The sequence below is a fragment of the Scardinius erythrophthalmus genome, assembly GCF_964197995.2.
Source record: "Scardinius erythrophthalmus genome assembly, chromosome: 5".
In the NCBI taxonomy this organism is placed as follows: domain Eukaryota; kingdom Metazoa; phylum Chordata; class Actinopteri; order Cypriniformes; family Leuciscidae; genus Scardinius; species Scardinius erythrophthalmus.
Window position 1 is genome coordinate 342,065 of NC_138225.1, and position 25,576 is coordinate 367,640.

The 25,576-nt window shown below is 46.5% G+C and overlaps 2 protein-coding genes across 5 annotated transcripts in view; one reads left to right on the forward strand and one right to left on the reverse strand.

Annotated features, from left to right (window-relative positions):
- Window positions 1–6,474: 6,474 nt before the first annotated feature.
- Window positions 6,475–21,552, reverse strand: rnf170 (ring finger protein 170). Of its 3 annotated transcripts, none has more exons than XM_081367223.1 (8): window positions 21,388–21,501; window positions 21,011–21,030; window positions 17,771–17,931; window positions 17,622–17,697; window positions 11,941–12,049; window positions 9,596–9,669; window positions 8,705–8,836; window positions 6,554–7,569 (listed from the first exon to the last, which is right to left on the reverse strand). In XM_081367223.1, the coding sequence occupies exons 3-8, from the start codon at window positions 17,905–17,907 to the stop codon at window positions 7,300–7,302; spliced, it is 798 nt and encodes a 265-aa protein (XP_081223349.1). In that variant the 5' UTR covers window positions 17,908–17,931; window positions 21,011–21,030; window positions 21,388–21,501; the 3' UTR covers window positions 6,554–7,299. The 3 variants fall into 3 exon arrangements, with proteins under 3 accessions (XP_081223348.1, XP_081223349.1, XP_081223350.1); XM_081367224.1 differs by having other exon boundaries at window positions 21,116–21,482; XM_081367222.1 differs by lacking the exon at window positions 21,011–21,030 and having other exon boundaries at window positions 6,475–7,569; window positions 21,388–21,552.
- A 192-nt stretch (window positions 21,553–21,744) lies between these two features.
- The window catches only part of hook3 (hook microtubule-tethering protein 3), a 79,703-nt gene continuing 75,871 nt past the window's right edge, over window positions 21,745–25,576 (forward strand). Inside the window, exon 1 of one of the 2 annotated variants that reach the window (XM_081367225.1) lies at window positions 21,745–22,151. In XM_081367225.1, coding sequence (XP_081223351.1) covers window positions 22,095–22,151 — 57 coding nt within the window. In that variant the 5' untranslated portion in view covers window positions 21,745–22,094. The remainder of the gene's footprint in view (window positions 22,152–25,576) is intronic. The other variant, XM_081367226.1, reaches the window with a different exon arrangement.

Sequence of the window (25,576 nt, forward strand, 5' to 3'; positions counted from 1 at the left end):
GCGTCAGGAGATGAGGCGAATGTGATAGATACCCGTACTCTCCCTCTGTTCGAGCCGTGCAATACGCCGCTCACAAGGGATGGCAGAAGCGGACGGTCTCGGAGCGAGTTTCCTCTCCCTCTGTTCGAGCCGTGCAATACGCCACTCACAAGGGATGGCAGAAGCGGACGGTCTCGGAGCGAGTTTCCTCTCCCTCTGTTCGAGCCGCGCAAACTGAGCCGCTCACGAGGGATGGCAGAAGCGGACGGTCTCGGAGCGAGTTTCCTCTCCCTCTGTTCGAGCCGTGCAAACTGAGCCGCTCACGAGGGATGGCAGAAGCGGACGGTCTCGGAGCGAGTTTCCTCTCCCTCTGTTCGAGCCGTGCAATACACCGCTCACGAGGGATGGCAGGAGCGGACGGTCTCGGAGCGAGTTTCCTCTCCCTCTGTTCGAGCCGCGCAAACTGCGCCGCTCACGAGGGATGGCAGGAGCAGACGGTCTGAGCTCTCTTTACGTTACAAGAAAGCTACTCCGTCCTCGCGCGTCACTGGTGAAAGGGGAAAAGAGTGTTTTCGTCCCGCCGTGGCCTGGACTATAACCTCCATTCTCACACATTTCTCAGTCCCCTCTTAAGTTCAGGCGACTGGAATTGTTACTATTGCAGTATACGAGCCTGTTATAAATACACGCTCGCCTGCAAGCAAACGCCGTCACAAGACATGATACTAATGTATTCTCCCCTGTGGCTGGACCACCGTCGAAGCTTAACGCTCTGTCAGTCCCCGTTGCCACGGCTACTGCAGCTGTTTACCCCGCAGTCAACGAGCCGGTATCTACCCGCTCGCCTGCGCGCATCCGCCGTTCTCACGGCAACCCAGAAAAATTTCAAAAGAGCATAATGTCTGGTTGCACGGCTGACGCCGTATGTGTTTCTAGTACAGTGAATGTGCCCACGTTCTGTGCTCACCCCTGTACACAAACACTATACATCCCGTGTCTCTCACAGAGCCCACTCTCATGAAGCAGGCAAAAGCCGCTTTAGTGTTAAAAGTAGGTCACGTGTCCACTTCTCCGTGCCCACACCTACTCACTGCCCGCTCTGTCACACGGCCTCGCACGACCGGTCATGTTTTAAATGTGAGTCCTGTGCCCGCCCTCGAGCGCTCACACATACTAACTACATTTTCGCGCCTCACACTATGTTCCCCGTCCAAAGCCACCGGGACACTGTGTGTAAAACGGCCAGCTATCGCTACGTGCGATCCGCCGTATCTAACCACCAAGAGCGCGCGCGCCGCGCCCGCCCCTGAATGTAACTCCTGTGCCCGCCCTTGAGCGCTCACACATACTAACGAACATTTTCGCCCCCGACGCCGCCATCGCGCGTCGCGCCTCACACTTTATGTTCCCCGTCTAAAGCCACCGGGACACTGTGTGTAAAACGGCCAGCTATCGCTGCGTGCGATCTGCCGTATCTAAGCACCAAGAGCGCGCGCGCCGCGCCCGCCCCTCCGTTTCGAGCTCTCGAGCCCGCGATGCGCGGCGATCGGAGCCCGGAGGCCATTCTGCCCCTGGCTGCACACGCAAAAGCGTGGGAAACTATTCCAGGCGCATCAGAACGGGTGCTAAGCACAGTAAAACAGGGCTATACTCTGCAGTTCGCTCGCGTATCGAGACCAGAGTGAATGGGGAAGTAGCACATCTACTTCGAGCAGAAATAGCTACACTTCTGTGCAAAAGGGCTATGGAACCGGTTTCCCCTTCCATGAGCGAGTCGGGCTTTTACAGCCGTTATTTCCTCATTCCCAAGAAGGACGGAGCTCTCAGACCAATTTTGGATCTGAGACGTTTGAACGAGGCTCTTATGAGAAGACCGTTCAAAATGCTCACAACCAGACAAATTCTCGCGCAAATTCGCCCGAGGGACTGGTTTATATCTCTCGATCTAAAAGACGCGTGCTTTTCAGATCCTGATAATACCCCGTCACAGGCCATTCTTGAGATTCGCCTTCGACGGTCAGGTATATCAGTACACGGCCCGCCTGTCGACACAGCGCGCGCGCTGCATTCGACGCCTGGCCGCATCCTTCCGGCCGGGCAGCACCGTACCTCTCAAAACATTTCAGAGGCTACTGGGTTGTATGGCCTCAGCCGCAGCAGTGCTTCGGCTGGGTCTTTTACTAATGCGCCCGCTACAATGCTGGCTGAATGCCCGAGTGCCTCACAGAGCATGGGCTTCCGGCGGTATTCGCATCAGAGTGACTCAGAGCTGCGTTTCAGCTCTGAAGCCCTGGTTAGCGGCCGACTGGTACCAGCGGGGAGTGACAATGGGAGCTATCTCACACCGCAAAATTATCTCGACGGACGCTTCCACCTCAGGCTGGGGCACTCTGTTCGAGGGCAAACCGGCTTTTGGCCTATGGTCAGACTGGGAAAAATGCCTCCACATAAACTGTTTGGAGATGATAGCGGTCGAGAACGCGCTCAGGCGCTTCCTCCCATTCATACGGGATCACCATGTGCTAGTCCACTCGGACAACATGTCCGTGGTATCCTATGTGAACCGACAGGGCGGTGTCAGATCCAGGAATCTGTGCAGGCTGACAGAACGCCTTCTCGTGTGGGCTTACCGCTCGCTGCGCTCGCTGAGAGCCGCGCACGTACCGGGCCACCTGAATGTCGGTCCAGACAGACTGTCCAGGGACAACATTCCCCCGGGAGAATGGTCTCTGCACCCCCAGACAGTCCAGTTTCTCTGGCGCCTATTCGGCAGAGCGGAAATCGACCTCTTTGCGTCGAAAGACAATGCTCAATGCCCGAAGTTTTATTCGAAGAGCGAGGACGCGCTGTCCTAGACATGGCCCAGCCTCCCGCTGTATGCTTTTCCTCCGATCTCCCTGTTGCCACAGGTCATTTCGAGGATCAGAGAAACGCACCACTCAGTGCTGCTTATAGCCCCACGATGGGAAAACCAAACTTGGTACCCAGAGCTAGTGAGGCTGTCGCACTCACCCCCGTGGCCGATCCCGGTGAGAAAGGATCTCCTCTCCCAAGCCGCTGGATCGATCTGGCATCCCCATCCAGAGCGCTGGTCGCTGCATGCATGGGTGATCAACGGATACCCGTTGACCTGTCAGAAGGGGTCGTGAACACGATCACACAGTCGAGAGCCCCCTCCACGAGACGGCTCTATGCGTCTAAATGGTCGGTGTTTTCTAAATGGTGCGCTACTCAAAACTTGGATCCGCGCGCATGCGGGGTCCCGCGGGTGCTCTCCTTCTTACAAGAGCTGTTGGAAAAGGGCAGATCCCCTTCCACGCTCAAAGTATATGTGGCCGCTATTACAGCGTTCACTGAGACGACGCGCGGCCGGGCAATGGGAAGGAATGAGCTCATTATCCGCTTCCTCAGAGGAGCTAGACGGATGAATCCCCCGCGGCCCCCCTCGGTTCCCTCGTGGGATCTGTCCTTGGTCCTGGCGGCCCTAAAGGCTTTTCCCTTTGAACCGCTTGAATCCGCGGATCTAAAGTATCTGTCGCTTAAAACCGTTTTTCTGATAGCTCTGTCTTCAGTCAAACGAGTGGGTGATTTGCACGCGCTATCTGTTAGCCCTGCATGTCTCGAGTTCGGGCCGAATGACTCGAAAGTCATTCTCAGACCGAGGCACGGTTACATCCCCAAAGCGATTGGAACCCCGTTTAGGGCACAAGTTATTTCCCTCTCGGCTCTGCCAGCATCCGATAGTGGGGACAGTGATAACCTCCTATGCCCTGTCTGGGCGCTGAGAGTTTACATCACGCGCTCCGCCGCTTTCAGGCGTTCAGAGCAGCTCTTTGTTTCCTTCGGCGGACGCACCAAAGGTCTTGCCGCCTCGAAGCAGAGCTTGTCCAGGTGGATAGTGGACGCGATAGCAGCAGCTTATGCCTCCAGACACCTGCAGTGCCCTCTGGGCTTCAGAGCCCACTCCACTAGAGGCATGGCCTCGTCGTGGGCCTGGTCCAGCGGAATTTCTATCCACGACATTTGTATGGCGGCGAGCTGGGCCTCCCCGTCAACATTCGTGAGGTTTTATAACCTGGAAGTTCCTGCCCTACAGGCAAAAATATTGTCAGTATAAGTGACATGTATGCTCTGCCCAGCTCCCGTGTGCAGACTACGTTCATATGCTGGCGCTATTCTGGTAACTACTCAGGGTGAAGTGTTTGACTCAGACCGGCTGATCCGTTCTGTTTCCTATTTCCCGTTACGCGCTGTTGTCGGTGCTGGCCCGCGCTGCTGGCCGCCCGCATTATTCTCTGCCGCGCGGGAATTTTTCTCTTCATGTGAGACCGACTATGTCGTTCTCTCCTACCCTTATGAGTGCTTATGTACTGTATGGGCTCGCTCCGCCGGCCCTACTGTTTGTACTGTTATGCTTATAGACCGGCCGCGCCGCTCTATTTCATATGCTGCATGAAGTGCATGTACTGCGCTGGCCCGTCTCTCCGACCGGCCACATTTCCCAGCAGAGTGTTTTCCCCGGTTTCCCTGGGATTCATGGGCTGGATGCTCGGCGCACACGGCGTTGACAAAGGGTTCCCGATGCGTAAGCTACTTACGCAATACGAGAGAACCTCTCGTAAGAGAACGTACTCGGTTACTAATGTAACCTCGGTTCTCTCTAGAAGAGGGAACGAGTATTGCGTAACCTGCCGTGTCGCGCCACGAGCTTTTGCGCTTCAGACTGCGAAAACCAGAATTTTAGCCTGTGAGCGCTGAATATATACACGCTGGCCACGCCCATTCTGACGGTTAGAAGGGTGTGGAGGGCGCGAAGCGCCCTCATTGGTTGCCGCGTTCAGAGCGCTCACCGATAGGCTTAAGCAGTTGCAGCCGAGCAGCCAATGAGCACGCTTATACAGCCTGCCTAGGTCTGTCGGCTGCTGCACTGCGTTGACAAGGAATACAAAATTAAGGATAATTTTTTGGCTTCAGATCTCGAAGAAAGAAGACTTTCCCGATGCGTAAGCTACTTACGCAATACTCATTCCCTCTTCTAGAGAGAACCGAGGTTACATTAGTAACCGAGTACGTTTTTTTCTATTTCTATTTTTTTTATTTGTCAGTAATTTTAATATTTCAACTTATTTCCATCATTTACCATGACAGCATTTCTAATATTTATTGTTTTATTTTATTTCAGCTTTCACCAATTAACAAAAATATTTTTTAATAGTGTTAGTTAAGGTTAATGATAATAATACTGACACGAACACTTAAATAATGCTAATCAGCTGCAACACAACACTATTCATACATGGAATTATGTATTAAGCTTTCATCTCTTTTATAATTTTATCAAAGCAAAAGCCACTAGAGGCTGAACACGACATCATAAGATTTTGAAATATGATTTCAAAGAGCTGAAACAGTGAAATGAGGCTTCACTAAGATTAGAGGATAAAGTCTCCCACTACTCCCAAAATGCATTCTAGTGATTTTTCCTGCGAAGCCTCTCATTCCCTCATTCCCTGGTGAGGCGACTGGAATGTTCAGTGACAGCTGAGTTTAATCACGTGAGGTCGGTCAGATCCACGCGCCTCTGCTGCCCCCTGCTGGTCAGCAACAGCACACACACACACACACACACACACACACACACACACACACACACACACACACACACACACACACACACAGAGACAGAGACAGACACACACACACACACACACACACACACACACTCTTGTACATCTATCTTTATGAGGTCATTCATTGACACAATGCGATCTCTAGCCGCTTACCCTAACCTTACCCATCACAACTAAGTGCCTAACCCGACCCCTGACCCTAAACCGACCCTTGACCTCATTATAACCTTATCCCTAAAAGTCTTGACCCTCAAACACTTTAAAGGCTCTCAGAAACTGAGGACCGGCCAACATGTCCTCACTTTACTCTCTCTGTCCTCACTCCAATGGTCTAACACTCAAACTGATCCTCACAAAGATAGTTGTACAAGTACACTCTCTCTCACACACACACACACACACACACACACCTGCAGAAGCTCATCTAACCCTAACAGGAATGATTGTGGTTATTTTGAGCTTCTACAAGGAAACCTCAGAGTCGAGCGCTAGTGCTGTGAGTCTCACATTGAACATGCAGACTCTGATTATATGATTATATCGTCATAAGAGGATTATTCTGGGTGTATAATCACACATATGCCCTTGACACGGAGAACTCAGGCTGATCCACGAGCACGAGAGAAGCCGATAGTAAAATGCCTCATTCATGGAACAGACTGTCATTAGTAGCTAAACTCATCATGAAACAGAAGTTGTGCTGGTCTTCTCTCCTCTATTGCTCCGTATATCGAGTGAAGCGCTTCTGGAACAAGAACACATGTGGGCGGGGCTTGACTGTGCCCGTGGGGAATTGATTGGGTGATTGTGGTTTGCTATTGGCTGATCTCATGTGAGTGACAGGTTATAGCCCCGCCCACTTCATCAGAGAAGAGACGCTGCAAGAGTAACTGATTCTCATTCAACATTATTAACACAATAATGACGTGCACCGATAAATCATTACACTGTATTATTCCAATAAAAACACAGGAATTGTTTGTTTTGATTTCATGAGGACTTTAAGCTGAGAAATTGTAAACACAACAGTTTCCTCTAAGCCTGGATAAACGTGTCGATCTCAGAATCAGCGAACAGAACCAACGAGCAACAGTTTCATGAGCATTCTGGTAATTTCCCTGATCCTGTTCCTCACTTCCAATGCAATAAAAGCCAAAAACAACAACAACAACTACAACAACGAGATATCGTGCTGATTTATCTGAGGATGACGAATGAAGGCGTTTTATTGTAAAAACACGCTTTTCTCTCTCTAATGTAGTAGTTTGTAACACTTCAAAGGATCATCAAGTAATTCAAGATTGCATGTGTCAGAATCTCTTTCTTTAATGCAAACGTCGGCTCAGTTTGAGTGACAGCTGAAACTCTTCTTCAGCGCCGCCGTGTTGGACATCCGCATGTTCCGCTGGTGTGTGGTGAGAGGACAGCAGGTTCACGAGCGAGTAAAGGTCTGAATCTCCAGCTGCAGATGTTGCTCATACTGGACCAACTGCAAATCCACAGAACAAAAGCTATTATTATCATAACACAATAATGATGTGCACCCATAAACCACTGAGGCGTTTGCTCGACGAGTCCGACTTTGGGCTGTGCTGAGAACAGGTTCATGAGGTTTAATGGAACGTGTTCTTATGAAGTAAAGGCGTCTGGATCTTTGGAGATGTTGCTCAGCGAAGCGGGTCGCCGGGCCTCATCCGGCGAGCCTCTGGGTCACCACCTCGCGGTACATGATGGAGATGTAGATGAAGAGCAGGAGGATGACGAAGAAGTCGTCGAGGAAGCCCAGCAGACCCACGACCCCCTCGGGGATGAAGTCGAGCGGAGAGGCCAGGTACACCAGCGCTCCCAGCAGAACCAGCAGGATCCGCAGCCGGAACATCCAGAACAGGCCTCCCACCGAGAACACCTCTCTGAAGGCGTGCCGGAGCAGCGTGGGGACGTCCCGGAGCCGGTCCAGCAGCTGCACACACACACACACACACACACTTTACATCGGGGACACTGAGCCAATGCAGACATGCAGTCATTCGGCCGTATTCACACTGCCGTCCAATCACACGCGCTCTAGAATGGGAACGCCTAACCGCCCGCTAATGATCTGAAGATGCAGGCGTTGGAGTCAACGGTCGGTGAGGAGTTCAAGGAAGACTCAAACGGCACATGTTTTTAAATGTGTAAAGAGATTGTGGTGTTTTATAACTGTAACATTGTCACTTCTTATCCACATTTTTTTTTTTTTTTTTACCTGGTTAAATAAAGGACAATAAATAAATCAACTGAAGAAGATGTACACCTCAAAGATAAACCCGACTGATCTCTTACTAACGGAAGCCCAGCTCCACCACATAAGAGAGATTAACCCTCATTCTTCCCTCGCACTTGGTAACTCATCTTTTCAAAAATCTTCAATTTTTGTGTAATTTTTTACTTTCCCTTGAGGGTCAAAAAAATGTTTGTCCACAAAGCTTATTTTATTTCATTTTGCCAAAAATTAAATTTTTTAATGCAATTTTTGTGTCATTTTTTATTTACCTTTAAATGACTAGATTTGATCAATAAATAATAAATAGTCATTTAAGCACATTCCTCACATTCTTTCAACTTTCAAAATAACTCACAATTTCATGCGTAACTCTTTTAATTCGGCTCTAAATATCTTACATTGTGTGTCTTTGCCGATATCTTGTGGATAATAATAATATAATATTTATATTATTACATTATATTTTTCTAATATAATATAAGATGATATTTCATGACTCTAGATGGGCTTATATCTCTATATGGAGTAAATGAGCTGTTCCTCTGGGTCAGGTTAGGTTGGACACTCAATTTTTAACATTTAAAAAAAATATATTTTCGGGTCAAAATTACCCGAGGGAAGGGTTAGGGTAAACCGTGCTTAAAGTCAAATTATGAGATAAAAAGTTGAAACTGTGACATACAAAATCATAACTTTTTAGGTCATAATATACAAATTTACTCTCGTAATTTTAATTTAGTATGTCATAATTTTGAGTTCTGATGTGATGATTAAGATCTCCGCTGGCAGAGACGGATCAGATGAGGAAGATGAGGAAGATGATCGGACTCACGGAGCGCGGCTGCCCGGAGAACCGGCGGTTGTAGTCGTTGATGTCGGTGAGGATCAGAAGCGGTTCCACTTGTCCGTCTGCGGTCGCAGCGCTGGGACCGGTGTCGTGGAAGAGCGGGAACAGCAGGGTCACCTGACACACCGATAAAGGTCAAGGGTCAACACACATCTGCCTCATACAGGTTTACTGACAGGATTATGATCAGGGTCTGAAACTAACACCCGTCAGGTGCGGGTAACGCTGTCAGATCAGCCAGTTCGGCCCGTTATTACTGTATGTTTACTCACTTCGCTGGGGAAGTTTGTGTAAGACAAATCTGAGCAGATTTAGTGCAAATACTCGTGAGTCATCATGATATATTAAATACAGCGTATTGCACAGAATCTGCTCATATCTGGCTTTCTTAAACACACACGTCACTACGCAACAAATAACGGTGCGCTTCATTTGCACTGAAGCAATAGCGGCGATTAAAAAGCATTTGGTGAACAGAAAACACATTTTTATTTTCAAACATCCTACATTTTTTAGATGTTCTTTGTACTGTATTGATCTGTCCACATAAAACACAGTTTTGGTGAAAAGGGTGAGGATGAAAGAGGAGATGCTGGATGACAGGATTTTATTTGAATAAGAAATGAATGTTTGAAATCCAAATGTATAATATATAAGATGTAATGTAGTTAATCTGGTTTATTTCTTTTCTCTATTTCTTCTTTGTGGTCAGTAGAAGTTCTGAATGGCCGGTAACTCAAACATTTTGTAGCCAAATTGGCTGGTGAGTAAAAAAGTTAATTTCAAACCCTGATTATGATGCTTTAAGCTACTGATGCGAGCGCAGAACTGAGACAAACATATCATACAAATCATAAATCCTGATCTGAGATTCACCATTTGCCTGCAGATGGGGCAGTTGATGGCGCCGAGCCACGCTCCGTAACGCCAGTACGCCACGATACACGGACCTGCGGAAGACACACACGCGCACACACACACACGTTTCAGCAGCTCGATCGGCTCACCTGCACTTACATGCAACCAAATTATCCGTTAGTAAAGGGACTGACGGCTCAATCGCACTGAAAAGCCTTCATGTAAACGCCTTAATCGACCGGATTGAGCTCGATCCCAATGAGACTTCATTCAGATTGAAAGGAGTGGTTTATTCCTTTTCTTTACCAGTGGCGGATTTAGCAAATCGGGGGCCCAAGGCGAGGTACGGCTATGGGCCCCCTCCCCATCCAATCTTTAAAAGAGAACGAAAAAAATGTGTCTGGACTGAATGGTGGATAGGCAGGTAAAGCTAATCTACGGGGATGTAAAGGTTAGAGAGGAGAAAAAACGTCCCCTTTAAACCCTGCATACACTTCTTTACTCCTAAACAGAAACATGTTACAATGTTTAGCCTACATGGTACAATTTCTGGTAAGCTGATTTTTTTTTTTTTTTTTTTTTTTTTTTGCTTGACAAATTTCACCATTTCGATTCAATTCTTGTGATTGGATTCAATATTGACTTATTTGGATAAATATTAGGTAACGTTTCACAAGATAGGCGTTACTTTTTCTCAAGAAAAAAAAGCCCTATCAGCTGGTATAATTTAAGGTTAAAATAAGTAATATAGTAGCCTACACATATTTAGCCAAATACTCTCTATAATAGCTCTTATTTTTCTAGCCAATTAAATGGCTTTCCTGAGGTAAAGTTATGTGACGATTGTTCTCCAGCTGTTTTACCGCTTTCCACGGTTGAAAAACACTTATTGATCGATATTATGAAAGAGGAATATACATTTCGGTAAGTTATACTGTATCTTTCAACATTGTTAATTCGTGTTTATTTACTATTAGCTAGAGATGATCAGTTCACGTGCCGCTATAGGAATCTGTCACGTAACATTAAAACGGCAAAACGGTATTTATTGTTTGTATTTCGTAATAGAATTGACAGAATCTGAGAGCTGAGATTTTTTTAAATATCATGATTCATAAACTGCTCAGTTTTGTCTGTCGATCTCCGTGTCCTCTTTGCTTCACGATTTTTCTGTGCGTTGGACGTTGTTGTACCTGATCTGTATCCCCAACAGTAGCCGTAAAAAAGTTTGTCATCTTTGGCAGCGTTCCCAAATACTTATCAGCGTCTTTTCACTTTTTTCTAATTTGAGCCGCTTGGGTAACTTCGAAACTTAAAATTTTCGCGTTTAGACTCGTCATGCTCTGTTTGTGTATTTCCCAGTCCTCCTGTTACTGCGTGTTGTTTATCTTTCGCGCCGCGCACCTTTACGGACTTTTTGCTTTCCTCCCGCTTCCTCCTTTTTTCAGCACCGCTTGGGTAGCTAGCTTCGCTTCATTTTTACTCTGTCTACTATGTACACTCTGTCTGTCAATCACTTCTTTTTCTCCGTCAGTTTTTTGGCACAGCCTTGTCACTTTCGCAGATGCGCAGTAAGTGAGATAATGGAATAATCCAATGTAGTGAGGCGGGGGGCCCCCTCCTGTCTGCGACACTAATGATTTGATGCCATTTTTCGCAAATGGAGTTTTAGAAATATATAATAATAAAAAAAAAAAACTTAAGCATAAGTTAATAGGGCATTTTGGGGGCCCCTAGGTAGCTCGGGGCCCAAGGCAATTGCCGACCTTTGCCTAATGGTAAAGTCCGCCCCTGTTCTTTACCCATTCGAGAGAACATGTAAACACTTGATCGGACTGAAAACCGAAACTGAAAGCACTGCGCATGTGCAATGACGTAGTAATAGCGTAATGATCTAGAAATAGCGCAATGACGTAGGAATAAACGTAATGACGTGTGACGCGCTGAACGAGCTGTTCTCCTGCTGAATAAAGTGTGGTATAAACGAGTGTCTCGTCCTCCTATAATCCTCCTCTTCTGCGTCACACGACTGGTTTTGGGCATCTTTACTGTGTGATCAATATAAGCAGCGGAACAACGGCTCATATGATCATTATCTCCAAATTATGACCAGAAATGGATAAATATTAAGTCTGCTGATTAAAACAAATAAAGAACTAATGTATGAGAATGTTTATTATGCGCAAACAGCGGGAAACTCTGTCAAAAAATATATCCCGATTTGAAGCTTGTGACATATAAACGCGCACATCAACCCGATCACATGTTTAGCGTAACACTACATTCAGATTCATCAATCGGAATGAATTCAGTGCGACTGAAACAGAAGCTGTGCATGTAAACTGGTGTAAACTGGTGCTCACCACAGAAGAGATGCCCACAGTTGGTCTCGACGGGCAGAACCGCTTGCTGGAGACACACGGGACACGACATGTCCGAGTAGAACTGATGCCTCGTCTCCGAGGACGAGCCCTGCACACACACACACACACACACACACACACACACACACACACGTTCAGAACAGCCTCACAGAAACCCTGACATCACTGATCTCCAGTGTTGGGGGAAACTCATTATAAGTAACTTGAGTTAGGTAATCAGATTACTTTTTCAAGTAACTAGTAAAGTAACGCATTACTTTTAAAATTTACATCAAAATAGTAATAGTAGAGTTACTTTTTCAAATAAGTAACGCAAGTTACTTTGCTTTCCTATTTATTGACTGACAGCTCTCTTGTCCCCATGTTGAGACAAATCGAAGTGCAGAGGCAGTGTGTGTGTGTGTGTGTGTGTGTAAACATGATGGTTATTGTGGATCTAGACTAAATGTGAGCATTTCTTCATCTCACTTGCACAAAAAAAGATTCAATATTCCCCAAAATGAATAAAATCAGTGAAATGCAGAATCAGAATACTGTGCAAACCTCCAATAACTAAATATGTTAAATAAAACAAATTTGTATGCATTTAATCTCACTTTATTGACCAATGTACTTGCTTCTAATCTTGCCCACTGTACTCCACCCTACTCTACCTCTACTGTACTCTACTGTACTCCACCCTACTCTACCTCTACTGTACTCTACTGTACTCCACCCTACTGCACTCTACCCTACTCTACCTCTACTGTACTCCACCTCTACTGTACTCCACCTCTACTGTACTCCACCTCTACTGTACTCCACCTCTACTGTACTCCACCTCTACTGTACTCCACTGAACTCTACTGAACTCTACCTCTACTGTACTCCACCTCTACTGTACTCCACCTCTACTGTACTCCACCTCTACTGTACTCCACCTCTACTGTACTCCACCTCTACTGTACTCCACCTCTACTGTACTCCACCTCTACTGTACTCCACCTCTACTGTACTCTACCTCTACTGTACTCCACCTCTACTGTACTCCACCTCTACTGTACTCCACCTCTACTGTACTCCACCTCTACTGTACTCCACCTCTACTGTACTCTACCTCTACTGTACTCCACTGAACTCTACTGAACTCTACCTCTACTGTACTCCACCTCTACTGTACTCCACCTCTACTGTACTCCACCTCTACTGTACTCCACCTCTACTGTACTCTACCTCTACTGTACTCCACCTCTACTGTACTCCACTGAACTCTACTGAACTCTACCTCTACTGTACTCTACCTCTACTGTACTCCACCCTACTGTACTCCACCTCTACTGTACTCCACCTCTACTGTACTCTACTGTACTCCACCTCTACTGTACTCCACCTCTACTGTACTCCACCTCTACTGTACTCCACCTCTACTGTACTCCACTGAACTCTACTGTACTCCACTGAACTCTACTGTACTCCACTGAACTCTACTGTACTCCACCTCTACTGTACTCTACCTCTACTGTACTCCACCTCTACTGTACTCCACCTCTACTGTACTCCACCTCTACTGTACTCCACTGAACTCTACTGAACTCTACCTCTACTGTACTCTACCTCTACTGTACTCTACCTCTACTGTACTCTACCTCTACTGTACTCCACCTCTACTGTACTCCACTGAACTCTACTGAACTCCACCTCTACTGTACTCCACCTCTACTGTACTCCACCTCTACTGTACTCCACCTCTACTGTACTCCACCTCTACTGTACTCCACTGAACTCTACTGAACTCTACCTCTACTGTACTCTACCTCTACTGTACTCCACCTCTACTGAACTCTACCTCTACTGTACTCTACCTCTACTGTACTCTACCTCTACTGTACTCTACTGTACTCCACCCTACTGTACTCCACCCTACTGTACTCTACCTCTACTGTACTCCACCTCTACTGTACTCCACCTCTACTGTACTCCACCTCTACTGTACTCCACCTCTACTGTACTCCACCTCTACTGTACTCCACTGAACTCTACTGAACTTCACTGAACTCTACCTCTACTGAACTCTACCTCTACTGTACTCCACCTCTCCTGTACTCTACCTCTACTGTACTCTACCTCTACTGTACTCTACCTCTACTGTACTCTACTGTACTCTACCTCTACTGTACTCCACCTCTACTGTACTCCACCTCTACTGAACTCTACTGAACTCCACTGAACTCTACTGAACTCTACCTCTACTGAACTCTACCTCTACTGTACTCTACCTCTACTGTACTCTACCTCTACTGTACTCTACCTCTACTGTACTCTACCTCTACTGTACTCTACCTCTACTGTACTCCACCTCTACTGTACTCCACCTCTACTGTACTCCACCTCTACTGTACTCCACTGAACTCTACTGAACTCCACTGAACTCCACTGAACTCTACTGTACTCTACCTCTACTGTACTCTACCTCTACTGTACTCTACCTCTACTGTACTCTACCTCTACTGTACTCCACCTCTACTGTACTCCACCTCTACTGTACTCCACCTCTACTGTACTCTACTGTACTCCACCTCTACTGTACTCCACCTCTACTGTACTCCACCTCTACTGTACTCCACCTCTACTGTACTCCACCTCTACTGTACTCCACTGAACTCTACTGAACTCCACTGAACTCTACTGAACTCTACCTCTACTGTACTCCACCTCTACTGTACTCCACTGAACTCTACTGAACTCCACTGAACTCTACCTCTACTGTACTCTACTGTACTGTACTCTACTGTACTCCACCTCTACTGTACTCCACCTCTACTGTACTCCACCTCTACTGTACTCCACCTCTACTGTACTCCACCTCTACTGTACTCCACCTCTACTGTACTCCACTGAACTCTACTGAACTCTACCTCTGCTGTACTCTACCTCTACTGAACTCTACCTCTACTGAACTCTACCTCTACTGTACTCCACCTCTACTGTACTCCACCTCTACTGAACTCTACTGAACTCTACTGTACTCCACTGAACTCTACCTCTACTGTACTCTACCTCTACTGTACTCTACTCTACTGTACTCCACCTCTACTGTACTCCACCTCTACTGTACTCCACCTCTACTGTACTCCACTGAACTCTACTGAACTCTACCTCTGCTGTACTCTACCTCTACTGAACTCTACCTCTACTGAACTCTACCTCTACTGAACTCTACCTCTGCTGTACTCTACCTCTACTGTACTCTACCTCTACTGTACTCCACCTCTACTGTACTCCACCTCTACTGTACTCCACCTCTACTGTACTCCACTGAACTCTACTGAACTCCACTGAACTCTACCTCTACTGTACTCTACCTCTACTGTACTCTACTCTACTGTACTCCACCTCTACTGTACTCCACCTCTACTGTACTCCACCTCTACTGTACTCCACTGAACTCTACTGAACTCTACCTCTGCTGTACTCTACCTCTACTGAACTCTACCTCTACTGAACTCTACCTCTACTGAACTCCACCTCTACTGTACTCCACCTCTACTGTACTCCACCTCTACTGTACTCCACCTCTACTGAACTCTACTGAACTCTACTGTACTCTACCTCTACTGTACTCCACCTCTACTGTACTCCACCTCTACTGTACTCCACCTCCACTGTACTCCACTGTACTCCACTGTACTCCACTGTACTCCACTGTACTCCACTGTACTGAACTCTACTCTACCTTACTCTTGACATGCCAGAAATTCATCTGACCATCCTATTGCCGGTCGGAAGAGGTTAACTGCCTCTCGTTTCCCCCTGTACACTGCACGACAAACGACGCACGACAAAGCTGAAAAATGGCCCGACCAGAAAAAGAGTCGCACGAGTCAGAATTCGGCTCAAAATTGGATGAAAATCGCACAGTGTATGTATGCCTGCTTTTACTTTTCTAAAAAAGTAACTAAGTAACGCAATTGGCTACTGTGGCGAGCACGACGAGGTCGAGGGCCGTGGGAGGACGGCGCGAGGCCGGTGGCGCGATTGATAATGAGCGACACGTGCGCGACGCACCGGTCTCGCATCTCTCACGGAGGAGCGGAAGCATAAAGGAGGAGCGACGACAGTGAAGAGCGAGAGAGGAACAGGCCTGTGTTTTATTTGATGTTCTGTGTTGCCAGCAGTCGTCCGTGAGGGGCTGCTGGCTTTTACTTTCATTTTTGTATCTTGTTTATTTATTTATTAAAATGTTGAATGTTCGCCAGTTCCCGCCTCCTTCTTCCCATAACATCTGAACCTCGTTACAGCTACTTTTTATGGGACGAACGCAATATTGTAACGCACTACTTTTCTAAAAAAAAGTAACTAAGTAACGCTCTTAGTTACTTTTTATGGGTTGAACGCAATATTGTAACGCACTACTTTTCTAAAAAAGTAAACAAAGTAACGCAATTAGTTACTTTTTATGGGACGAATGCAATATTGTAACACACTACTTTTCTAAAAAAATTAACTAAGTAACGCACTTAGTTACCTTTTATGGGATGAACGCAATACTGTAACACTACTTTTCTAAAAAGTAACTAAGTAACGCACTTAGTTACTTTTTATGGGACGAACGCAATATTGTAACTACTTTTCTAAAAAAAGTAACTAAGTAACGCAATTAGTTACTTTTTATGGGACGAACGCAATAGTGTAACAAATTTTCTAAAAAAAAGTAAAGTAACGCAATTAGTTACTTTTTATGGGACGAACGCAATATTGTAACGCATTACTTTTCTAAAAAGTAACTAAGTAACACGAGTAGTAACTTTTTACGGATTAACGCAATATTGTAACGCATTACTTTACTAAAAAGTAACTAAGTAACACGAGTAGTTACTTTTTAAGGGAGTAACGCAATATTGTAAGGCACTACTTTTCTAAAAAAAGTAACTAAGTAACGCAATTAGTTACTTTTTATGGGACGAACGCAATATTGTAAGGCACTACTTTTCTAAAAAAAGTAACTAAGTATCGCAATTAGTTACTTTTTATGGGACCGAACGCAATAGTGTAACAACTTTTCAAAAAAAAGTAACTACGTAATGCAATTAGTTACTTTTTATGGGACGAACGCAATATTGTAACTACTTTTCTAAAAAAAGTAACTAAGTAACGCAATTAGTTACTTTTTATGGGACGAACGCAATAGTGTAACAACTAAAAAAAAAAAAAAAGTAACGCACTTAGTTACTTTTTATGGGACGAGCGCAATATTGTAATGCACTACTTTTCTAAAAAAGTAACTAAGTAACGCACTTAGTTACTTTTTATGGGACAAAACGCAATATTGTAAGGCACTACTTTTCTAAAAAAGTAACTAAGTAACGCACTTAGTTACTTTTTATGGGACAAAACCTAATATTGTAAGGCACTACTTTTCTAAAAAAGTAACTAAGTAACGCAATTAGTTACTTTTTATGGGACGAACGCAATATTGTAACGCACTACTTTTCTAAAAAAGTAACTAAGTAACACAATAAGTTACTTTTTAAGGGAGTAACGCAATATTGTAACATTACTTTTCAAAAGTAACTTTCCCCAACACTGCTGATTAGCTGAGAACAAACCCTGATATGATAAACACAGGTGATAATGTTCACACACACACACACACACACACACACACACACACACACACACACCTGCTCGGACTGAAGCTGTTCTCGCACCACACGCACATGCTCCTGGTTCTCCGGGTGGATCCGCTGCTGCTCATTCCTGAGAGAAGAGATCGTATAATGTGTGAGTATGAGTGATCTGGTGTGGGGTCAGAGGTCAGGTGTCATCTCACCTGCAGAGCAGCGTCGCCAGGCCGAACAGAAAGGTCACGCTGAGCACCAGAACCAGCAGAACCGGGTCACTCACACCTTCAATGAGCGAATCTTCCTCTGGAACCAGAGAACCATCCAAACACTCGCTCGCTTCCATTACGCCTGCTCATATCCTCCAGCTCTGTGTATAACACAACACAATATATTGTAACACAACACAACACAACACAACACAACACAACAAAGCACACACAAACTCTCTCTCGCTCACTCTCACATAAACGCACACTATCTCTCTCTCTCTCTCTCTCACACACACAAATGCCGTCAGTAGCCGTGTTTCCACCGTCGGGTCAGTGCTAGCCGGGCTGTAAACGGGCGGGCGGGGCTAATAGCCTCGAGACTGGAGCACTGAACCCAAAACCACTGCGTTTCCACTGTCGGGTCAGTGCTAGCCGGGCTGTAAACGGGCGGGCGGGGCTAATAGCCTTGAGACTGGAGCACTGAACCCTAAACCACTGCGTTTCCACCGTCGGGCCAGTGCTAGCCGGGCTGTAAACGGGCGGGCGGGGCTAATAGCCTTGAGACTGGAGCACTGAATCCTAAACCACTGCGTTTCCACCGTCGGGCCAGTGCTAGCCGGGCTGTAAACGGGCGGGCGGGGCTAATAGCCTCGAGACTGGAGCACTGAACCCTAAACCACTGCGTTTCCACCGTCGGGCCAGTGCTAGCCGGGCTGTAAACGGGCGGGCGGGGCTAATAGCCTCGAGACTGGAGCACTGAACCCTAAACCACTGCGTTTCCACCGTCGGGCCAGTGCTAGCCGGGCTGTAAACGGGCGGGCGGGGCTAATAGCCTCGAGACTGGAGCACTGAACCCTAAACCACTGCGTTTCCACCGTCGGGCCAGTGCTAGCCGGGCTGTAAACGGGTGGGCGGGGCTAATAGCCTTGAGACTGGAGCACTGAACCCTAAACCACTGCGTTTCCACCATCGGGCCAGTGCTAGCCGGGCTGTAAACGGGTGGGCGGGGCTAATAGCCTCGAGACTGGAGCACTGAACCCTAAACCACTGCGTTTCCACCGTCGGGTCAGTGCTAGCCGGGCTGTAAACGGGCGGGCGGGGCTAATAGCCTCGAGACTGGAGCACTGAACCCTAAACCACTGCGTTTCCACCGTCGGGCCAGTGCTAGCCGGGCTGTAAACGGGCGGGCGGGGCTAACAGCCTCGAGACTGGAGCACTGAACCCTAAACCACTGCGTTTCCACCGTCGGGCCAGTGCTAGCCGGGCTGTAAACGGGTGGGCGGGGCTAATAGCCTTGAGACTGGAGCACTGAACCCTAAACCACTGCGTTTCCACCGTCGGGTCAGTGCTAGCCGGGCTGTAAACGGGCGGGCGGGGCTAATAGCCTCGAGACTGGAGCACTGAACCCTAAACCACTGCGTTTCCACCGTCGGGTCAGTGCTAGCCGGGCTGTAAACGGGCGGGCGGGGCTAATAGCCTCGAGACTGGAGCACTGAACCCTAAACCACTGCGTTTCCACCGTCGGGCCAGTGCTAGCCGGGCTGTAAACGGGCGGGCGGGGCTAACAGCCTCGAGACTGGAGCACTGAACCCTAAACCACTGCGTTTCCACCGTCGGGTCAGTGCTAGCCGGGCTGTAAACGGGCGGGCGGGGCTAATAGCCTTGAGACTGGAGCACTGAACCCTAAACCACTGCGTTTCCACCGTCGGGCCAGTGCTAGCCGGGCTGTAAACGGGCGGGCGGGGCTAATAGCCTTGAGACTGGAGCACTGAACCCTAAACCACTGCATTTCCACCGTCGGGCCAGTGCTAGCCGGGCTGTAAACGGGCGAGCGGGGCTAATAGCCTTGAGACTGGAGCACTGAACCCTAAACCACTGCGTTTCCACCGTCGGGTCAGTGCTAGCCGGGCTGTAAACGGGCGGGCGGGGCTAATAGCCTCTAGACTGGAGCACTGAACCCTAAACCACTGCGTTTCCACCATCGGGCCAGTGCTAGCCGGGCTGTAAACGGGCGAGCGGGGCTAATAGCCTCGAGACTGGAGCACTGAACCCTAAACCACTGCGTTTCCACCGTCGGGTCAGTGCTAGCCGGGCTGTAAACGGGCGGGCGGGGCTAATAGCCTCGAGACTGGAGCACTGAACCCTAAACCACTGCGTTTCCACCGTCGGGCCAGTGCTAGCCGGGCTGTAAACGGGCGAGCGGGGCTAATAGCCTTGAGACTGGAGCACTGAACCTTAAACCACTGCGTTTCCACCATCGGGCCAGTGCTAGCCGGGCTGTAAACGGGTGGGCGGGGCTAATAGCCTCGAGACTGGAGCACTGAACCCTAAACCACTGCGTTTCCACCATCGGGCCAGTGCTAGCCGGGCTGTAAACGGGTGGGCGGGGCTAATAGCCTCGAGACTGGAGCACTGAACCCTAAACCACTGCGTTTCCACCGTCGGGCCAGTGGTAGCCGGGCTGTAAAAGGGCGAGCGGGGCTAATAGCCTTGAGACTGGAGCACTGAACCCTAAACCACTGCATTTCCACCGTCGGGCCAGTGCTAGCCGGGCTGTAAACGGGCGAGCGGGGCTAATAGCCTTGAGACTGGAGCACTGAACCCTAAACCACTGCGTTTCCACCGTCGGGTCAGTGCTAGCCGGGCTGTAAACGGGCGGGCGGGGCTAATAGCCTCTAGACTGGAGCACTGAACCCTAAACCACTGCGTTTCCACCATCGGGCCAGTGCTAGCCGGGCTGTAAACGGGCGAGCGGGGCTAATAGCCTCGAGACTGGAGCACTGAACCCTAAACCACTGCGTTTCCACCGTCGGGCCAGTGCTAGCCGGGCTGTAAACGGGCGAGCGGGGCTAATAGCCTCGAGACTGGAGCACTGAACCCTAAACCACTGCGTTTCCACCGTCGGGCTGAAGCTCCACAGCACTTCACTAAAACACACCCGTAACACACCTCTCTCTAGAACAACGACACACACACCCATCATTTCACCAACTAACGGAAGTTTTATCCGAAAGAAATCACTGAAAACTAGCGTGATAAACATGATAAAAGGGACCGTTTGTTGGCATTTTTGTTGTTTACCTAAAGATTTAAAACCCAAGCATCGATGTTTTTACAATAAAAAGTGATACATTGATCATAATTAATTAATTATATCAAAATTGCACATTAGTCACACAGAAATAAAGTGGTTTACCGTTAGGTCTATTTCACAAAAGAAAGCGAGGACACACTTACTTATTCAGTCGAGGCTGTTTCTGTTTATTTGGAAGTTACAGGACATGTTTACATCACATTTAGAAAGAATGATCATTTCTACAAATATGCCACCAAAAACACGACCTGATGAGTTTCAGCATCTCTCCCGGTAGGATAGTTATATCCAGTCAGAGAAACAGAGGAGGCTCTCGGAAAAAAAAGTGGCTTTATTTTATGTTAGTCCGGTATAAAGAGACGAGACGTACTGATACAATAATTGTGATAGCCATTATGATTTGTCTGATTTCTTCAAGCGTTCATATTTACTATGGTAAGTTAGCGTGCATATCTTTTGCATCGTGTATAAATATTTCTGCCTCATAAACGCGGCTATTGGCTGCTGTTCAAACACTTACATGAGAAAACACTCCCCAGTTTCAGGCCTCAAACACACTTTCGCAAAGAAAACTGTTCAGTGTGTGAGTGTGTGTTTTCGCTAATGGGCGGAATCAGTTCCGCATTCCTCCTTCAGGGGTCCTTCTTTCGGCTGGTGTGAGCGCTCGAACGCCGCCTGTCGCTCTGGAGGACGGAACACACAACAGGCTTACTTACATTCTGAAGAAAACAGAGAGAAAAACACAACCACTCTATCAATATATCACCCTTATTTATCTTATACAATCACACCCCATATAAATACCTCTAAAAAAACGAACAAAGTTCGAACATTCGTCATCACCGGGTTAAAAGCGGTCCGTTTCACTGCCTGTCTCACTTCAAGTGTTATTGTGCGTGATTTTCTCATCCTATTTTTTCACATTTTAAAATAAATATCCTCCGTTTTTAATCCATCTTGTCACGAAAGCAGTTTTCTTCAGCGTGATTTTCCTTCAGGCATTAGGTGTCCCGATCCTGCAGGGTGGCAGCTGAAGGACCCCGTGTGTCTGAGGAGAGTCCGCTACTGTGTGTCTGTCACCGCCGCTTTTTTCATCTAAATCACATTTCGACACTTTAATTCGACAGGATTTCTCTCATAATCGGACATTAATCGCACAGGCACTCATTTTTTATATATTCCCCGGAGATTCGCGCGATTAAACATCAGTTCTCAGTCCGAGCGAACATGAGCGCGCCGGAGACGGTGGACCGGGTCGAGCTGTGCGAGAGTCTCCTGACATGGGTGAGTTTAGCTCTCTGTCTGACATATATACATATATATTATGATATCACTATCTAGACTAACTCTCCTGCACTGATATCTGCTGCTTAATGGGGTTATAGTGAGAACTGGAGCTTGATTCTGTATAACGGGCTTCATCTGTTTACACTCTCTCTCTCTCTCTCTCTCTCTCTCTCTCTCTCTCTCTCTCTCACACACACACACACACACACACACAAACACAAACACACACACACAAACACACACACACACACCCTTAAAGCACTAGTCTCAGCAACTGTAACTGTAGTATCCAGTGAGTCTTACTTTCCGATTACAGTAATAACAGTACTATTACAGTTATAAGCTGATCTGTGGCCGGTTATCACACTAGAGTTAGTGACTGAGAGTTACAGGGAAAGGTGTGTTGTGTGTACTGTATATAATACTGTACACTGAGTGCTCTGCTGCTGGCGAAACTGGACCCAGATCAGTGCAAGAGCCGCTACTGTAATCCACTGTTCTGTTCCTGAAACTACAGTAATCCACACATTACACCAGCTCAGATTATATAGAGTTTAATAGTGCACTGACCTCAGATCAGCTGATCATAGAGATGATTGAGTGACTCTGATCACCTATTGATCATTGATTGATTGATGACTGTCTGTTCAAGCATCTGATCGTGTGTGTGTGTGTGTGTGTGTGTGTGTGTGTGTGTGTGTGTGTGAGAGAGTGTGAGCGTCAGCTCAGCTGTGGTTTCAGATGTGTGAGTGAGTGTGTGTGTGAGCGTCAGCTGTGGTTTCAGACTGAAGGGAAGCAGCGCTGTGATTTACTGCTGATTTCTGTGCGCAGCGTAACTTTAAAATGCTAACAGTAGCTAGCACATGTATGTATAGACCACACACACATGCACACACACATGCAGTATAAGCCACACACACACACACATGTACACACACACACACGCACACAGACATGCACACAGACATGCACACACACATGCAGTATAAGCTACACACACACACATGCAGTATAGGCTGCACACGCACACACACATGCACACACACATGCACGTATAGGTTACACACACATGCACACACACACGGACACACACATGCACGTATAGGTTACACACACACACACATGCACATATAGGCTACACACACGGACACACACATGCACGTATAGGTTACACACACACATGCACGTATAGACTACACACACGGACACACACATGCACGTATAGGTTACACACACATGCACACACACATGCAGTATAGGCTACACACACATGCACGTATAGACTACACACACGGACACACACATGCACGTATAGGTTACACACACACATGCAGTATAGGCTACACACACATGCACGTATAGGTTACACACACACATGCACGTATAGACTACACACACGGACACACACATGCACGTATAGGTTACACACACATGCACACACACATGCAGTATAGGCTACACACACATGCACGTATAGACTACACACACGGACACACACATGCACGTATAGGTTACACACACACATGCAGTATAGGCTACACACACATGCACGTATAGGTTACACACACACATGCACGTATAGACTACACACACGGACACACACATGCACGTATAGGTTACACACACACGGACACACACATGCATGTATAGTAGGGTTGTGACGATAGTATCGTGTATCGACGATAGACAGAGATATTGCCGATGGCAGATACCTTTGACGATATCAATACGATAATTGGCTCGTTTTCCCATTAATGTATTAAATTATTATTATTATTATTATTATTATTATGAAGCTAGTATAGTTATTAAATTAATTAGGAACTACAATTATATTTGCCTTGCCTAAATTCATAACGACATCACCACATAACCACACTTGCGACATCACCGACGCGCGCGTATGAGGAATCCTCAAAGAAAATGTTTTTAAAACAGACTAAAAAAACTACATCCCACAGCGAAATTTAATTGCAGGTGATCCATTCACAAATTGTCAAGAGTGCTTGTTTTAACAGACGCATCTTTCTTATACAGAGCCGAGATGAAGACGCGGCATCGTTGTTCGTCAGTATTTTGTTTCCATAGCAAATTAACAAAATATTTAATGACACTAATAACACTAAAAATAATACAATTACAAAATATTAATTATAATAATATCAATAAAATTATATAGGCCGCCTAGGCCTAATAAAAGTCTTTAGTTCACGAAGCATATCTGTGAAACTCTGCCATCTGTGAAAATCACAAGCAACTTCAAACTTGTTTAACAAGAAATATTCTTCTAATTTTATCACTGTCAATAATGTAAGTCCACAAGAGAAATATTAAGCCAGTAAATTGATAGTTGCTGTACCGTTATATCCACCGTCGTCTCTGAGAGAACGCGCCGTTAATGCAGTGAAAGCTCAGTCCGTTTCTGCTTTCACTTTCAGGGAATGAGCGCGTTTACATGCACGTTATTAACTCGATTATGCTGAATAAACAGACAATGCATGTGGTCATGTAAACGCATTGACCCGTTTTCCTTTATCGGAGTCAAGTCATAGGTTTAAGTATAACCGATCGACTTTTAGATTTTTGCCTCTGATTTCTCCCGGCATTTAAAACCCGCGTTATTTGGGCTTATGAAGTGCGGTGCGCATAAGTGAAGTGCATCCAGACAGAGAGAGCACATATATCGCAGACTCCAACACTTTTTTTTGACCCAAGAAATTAAAACGTGTTCTCATCTCGTGCAGAAGTAGCCTACAGGCAAAATGCTGCATCTGTAACGGCATGAGAGGATAATGTGTGTCCGTAAATTTCCCGCTGACATGTTGAAATACTCTGAGTCAAATACAAGAATGATTAGGATCTTTTTTTACCTCACTATACCGGGAAATAACCTGATTTAGCCTATTAATAAACACTCATATTTAAAACGAAGTAATAAAACAGCAAATTGATGAGTAAATAAGCAAGTTAATAATCAAATAAGTAAGCCCCGCCCCCCTCACGATAATATCGTGTATCGCCGATCTCACAGGCTGATGATAAGACGATATGAAAATGGAGCATATCGCCCAAGCCTAATGTATAAGCTACACACACCAGAGCATGTGACGAAAGCGGAGCGGTGTGACACTTAATATAACTTAAAAAAACTTTTATAAACCTTTTATTAACCATATTAATGTTTAAATATAATATAATGTTATTGTTTAGATTTCCTCTGTGTTGCTGATATGAGAGGGAAGCGTGTGAGATATGATCATGAGATGCGCAGTGCGTCGGGAGACTGGTGGAGCGGGTCAGACGTGACACTTCATTGAGTTTGGTTTTGTAGAAAGCCTTTCTTTAAAGTGAATTTCATTTTGTATAAATTGTATCTTTATTTTAATCAATATTTCATCAACCAGTTGCCTGGATTTAATAAA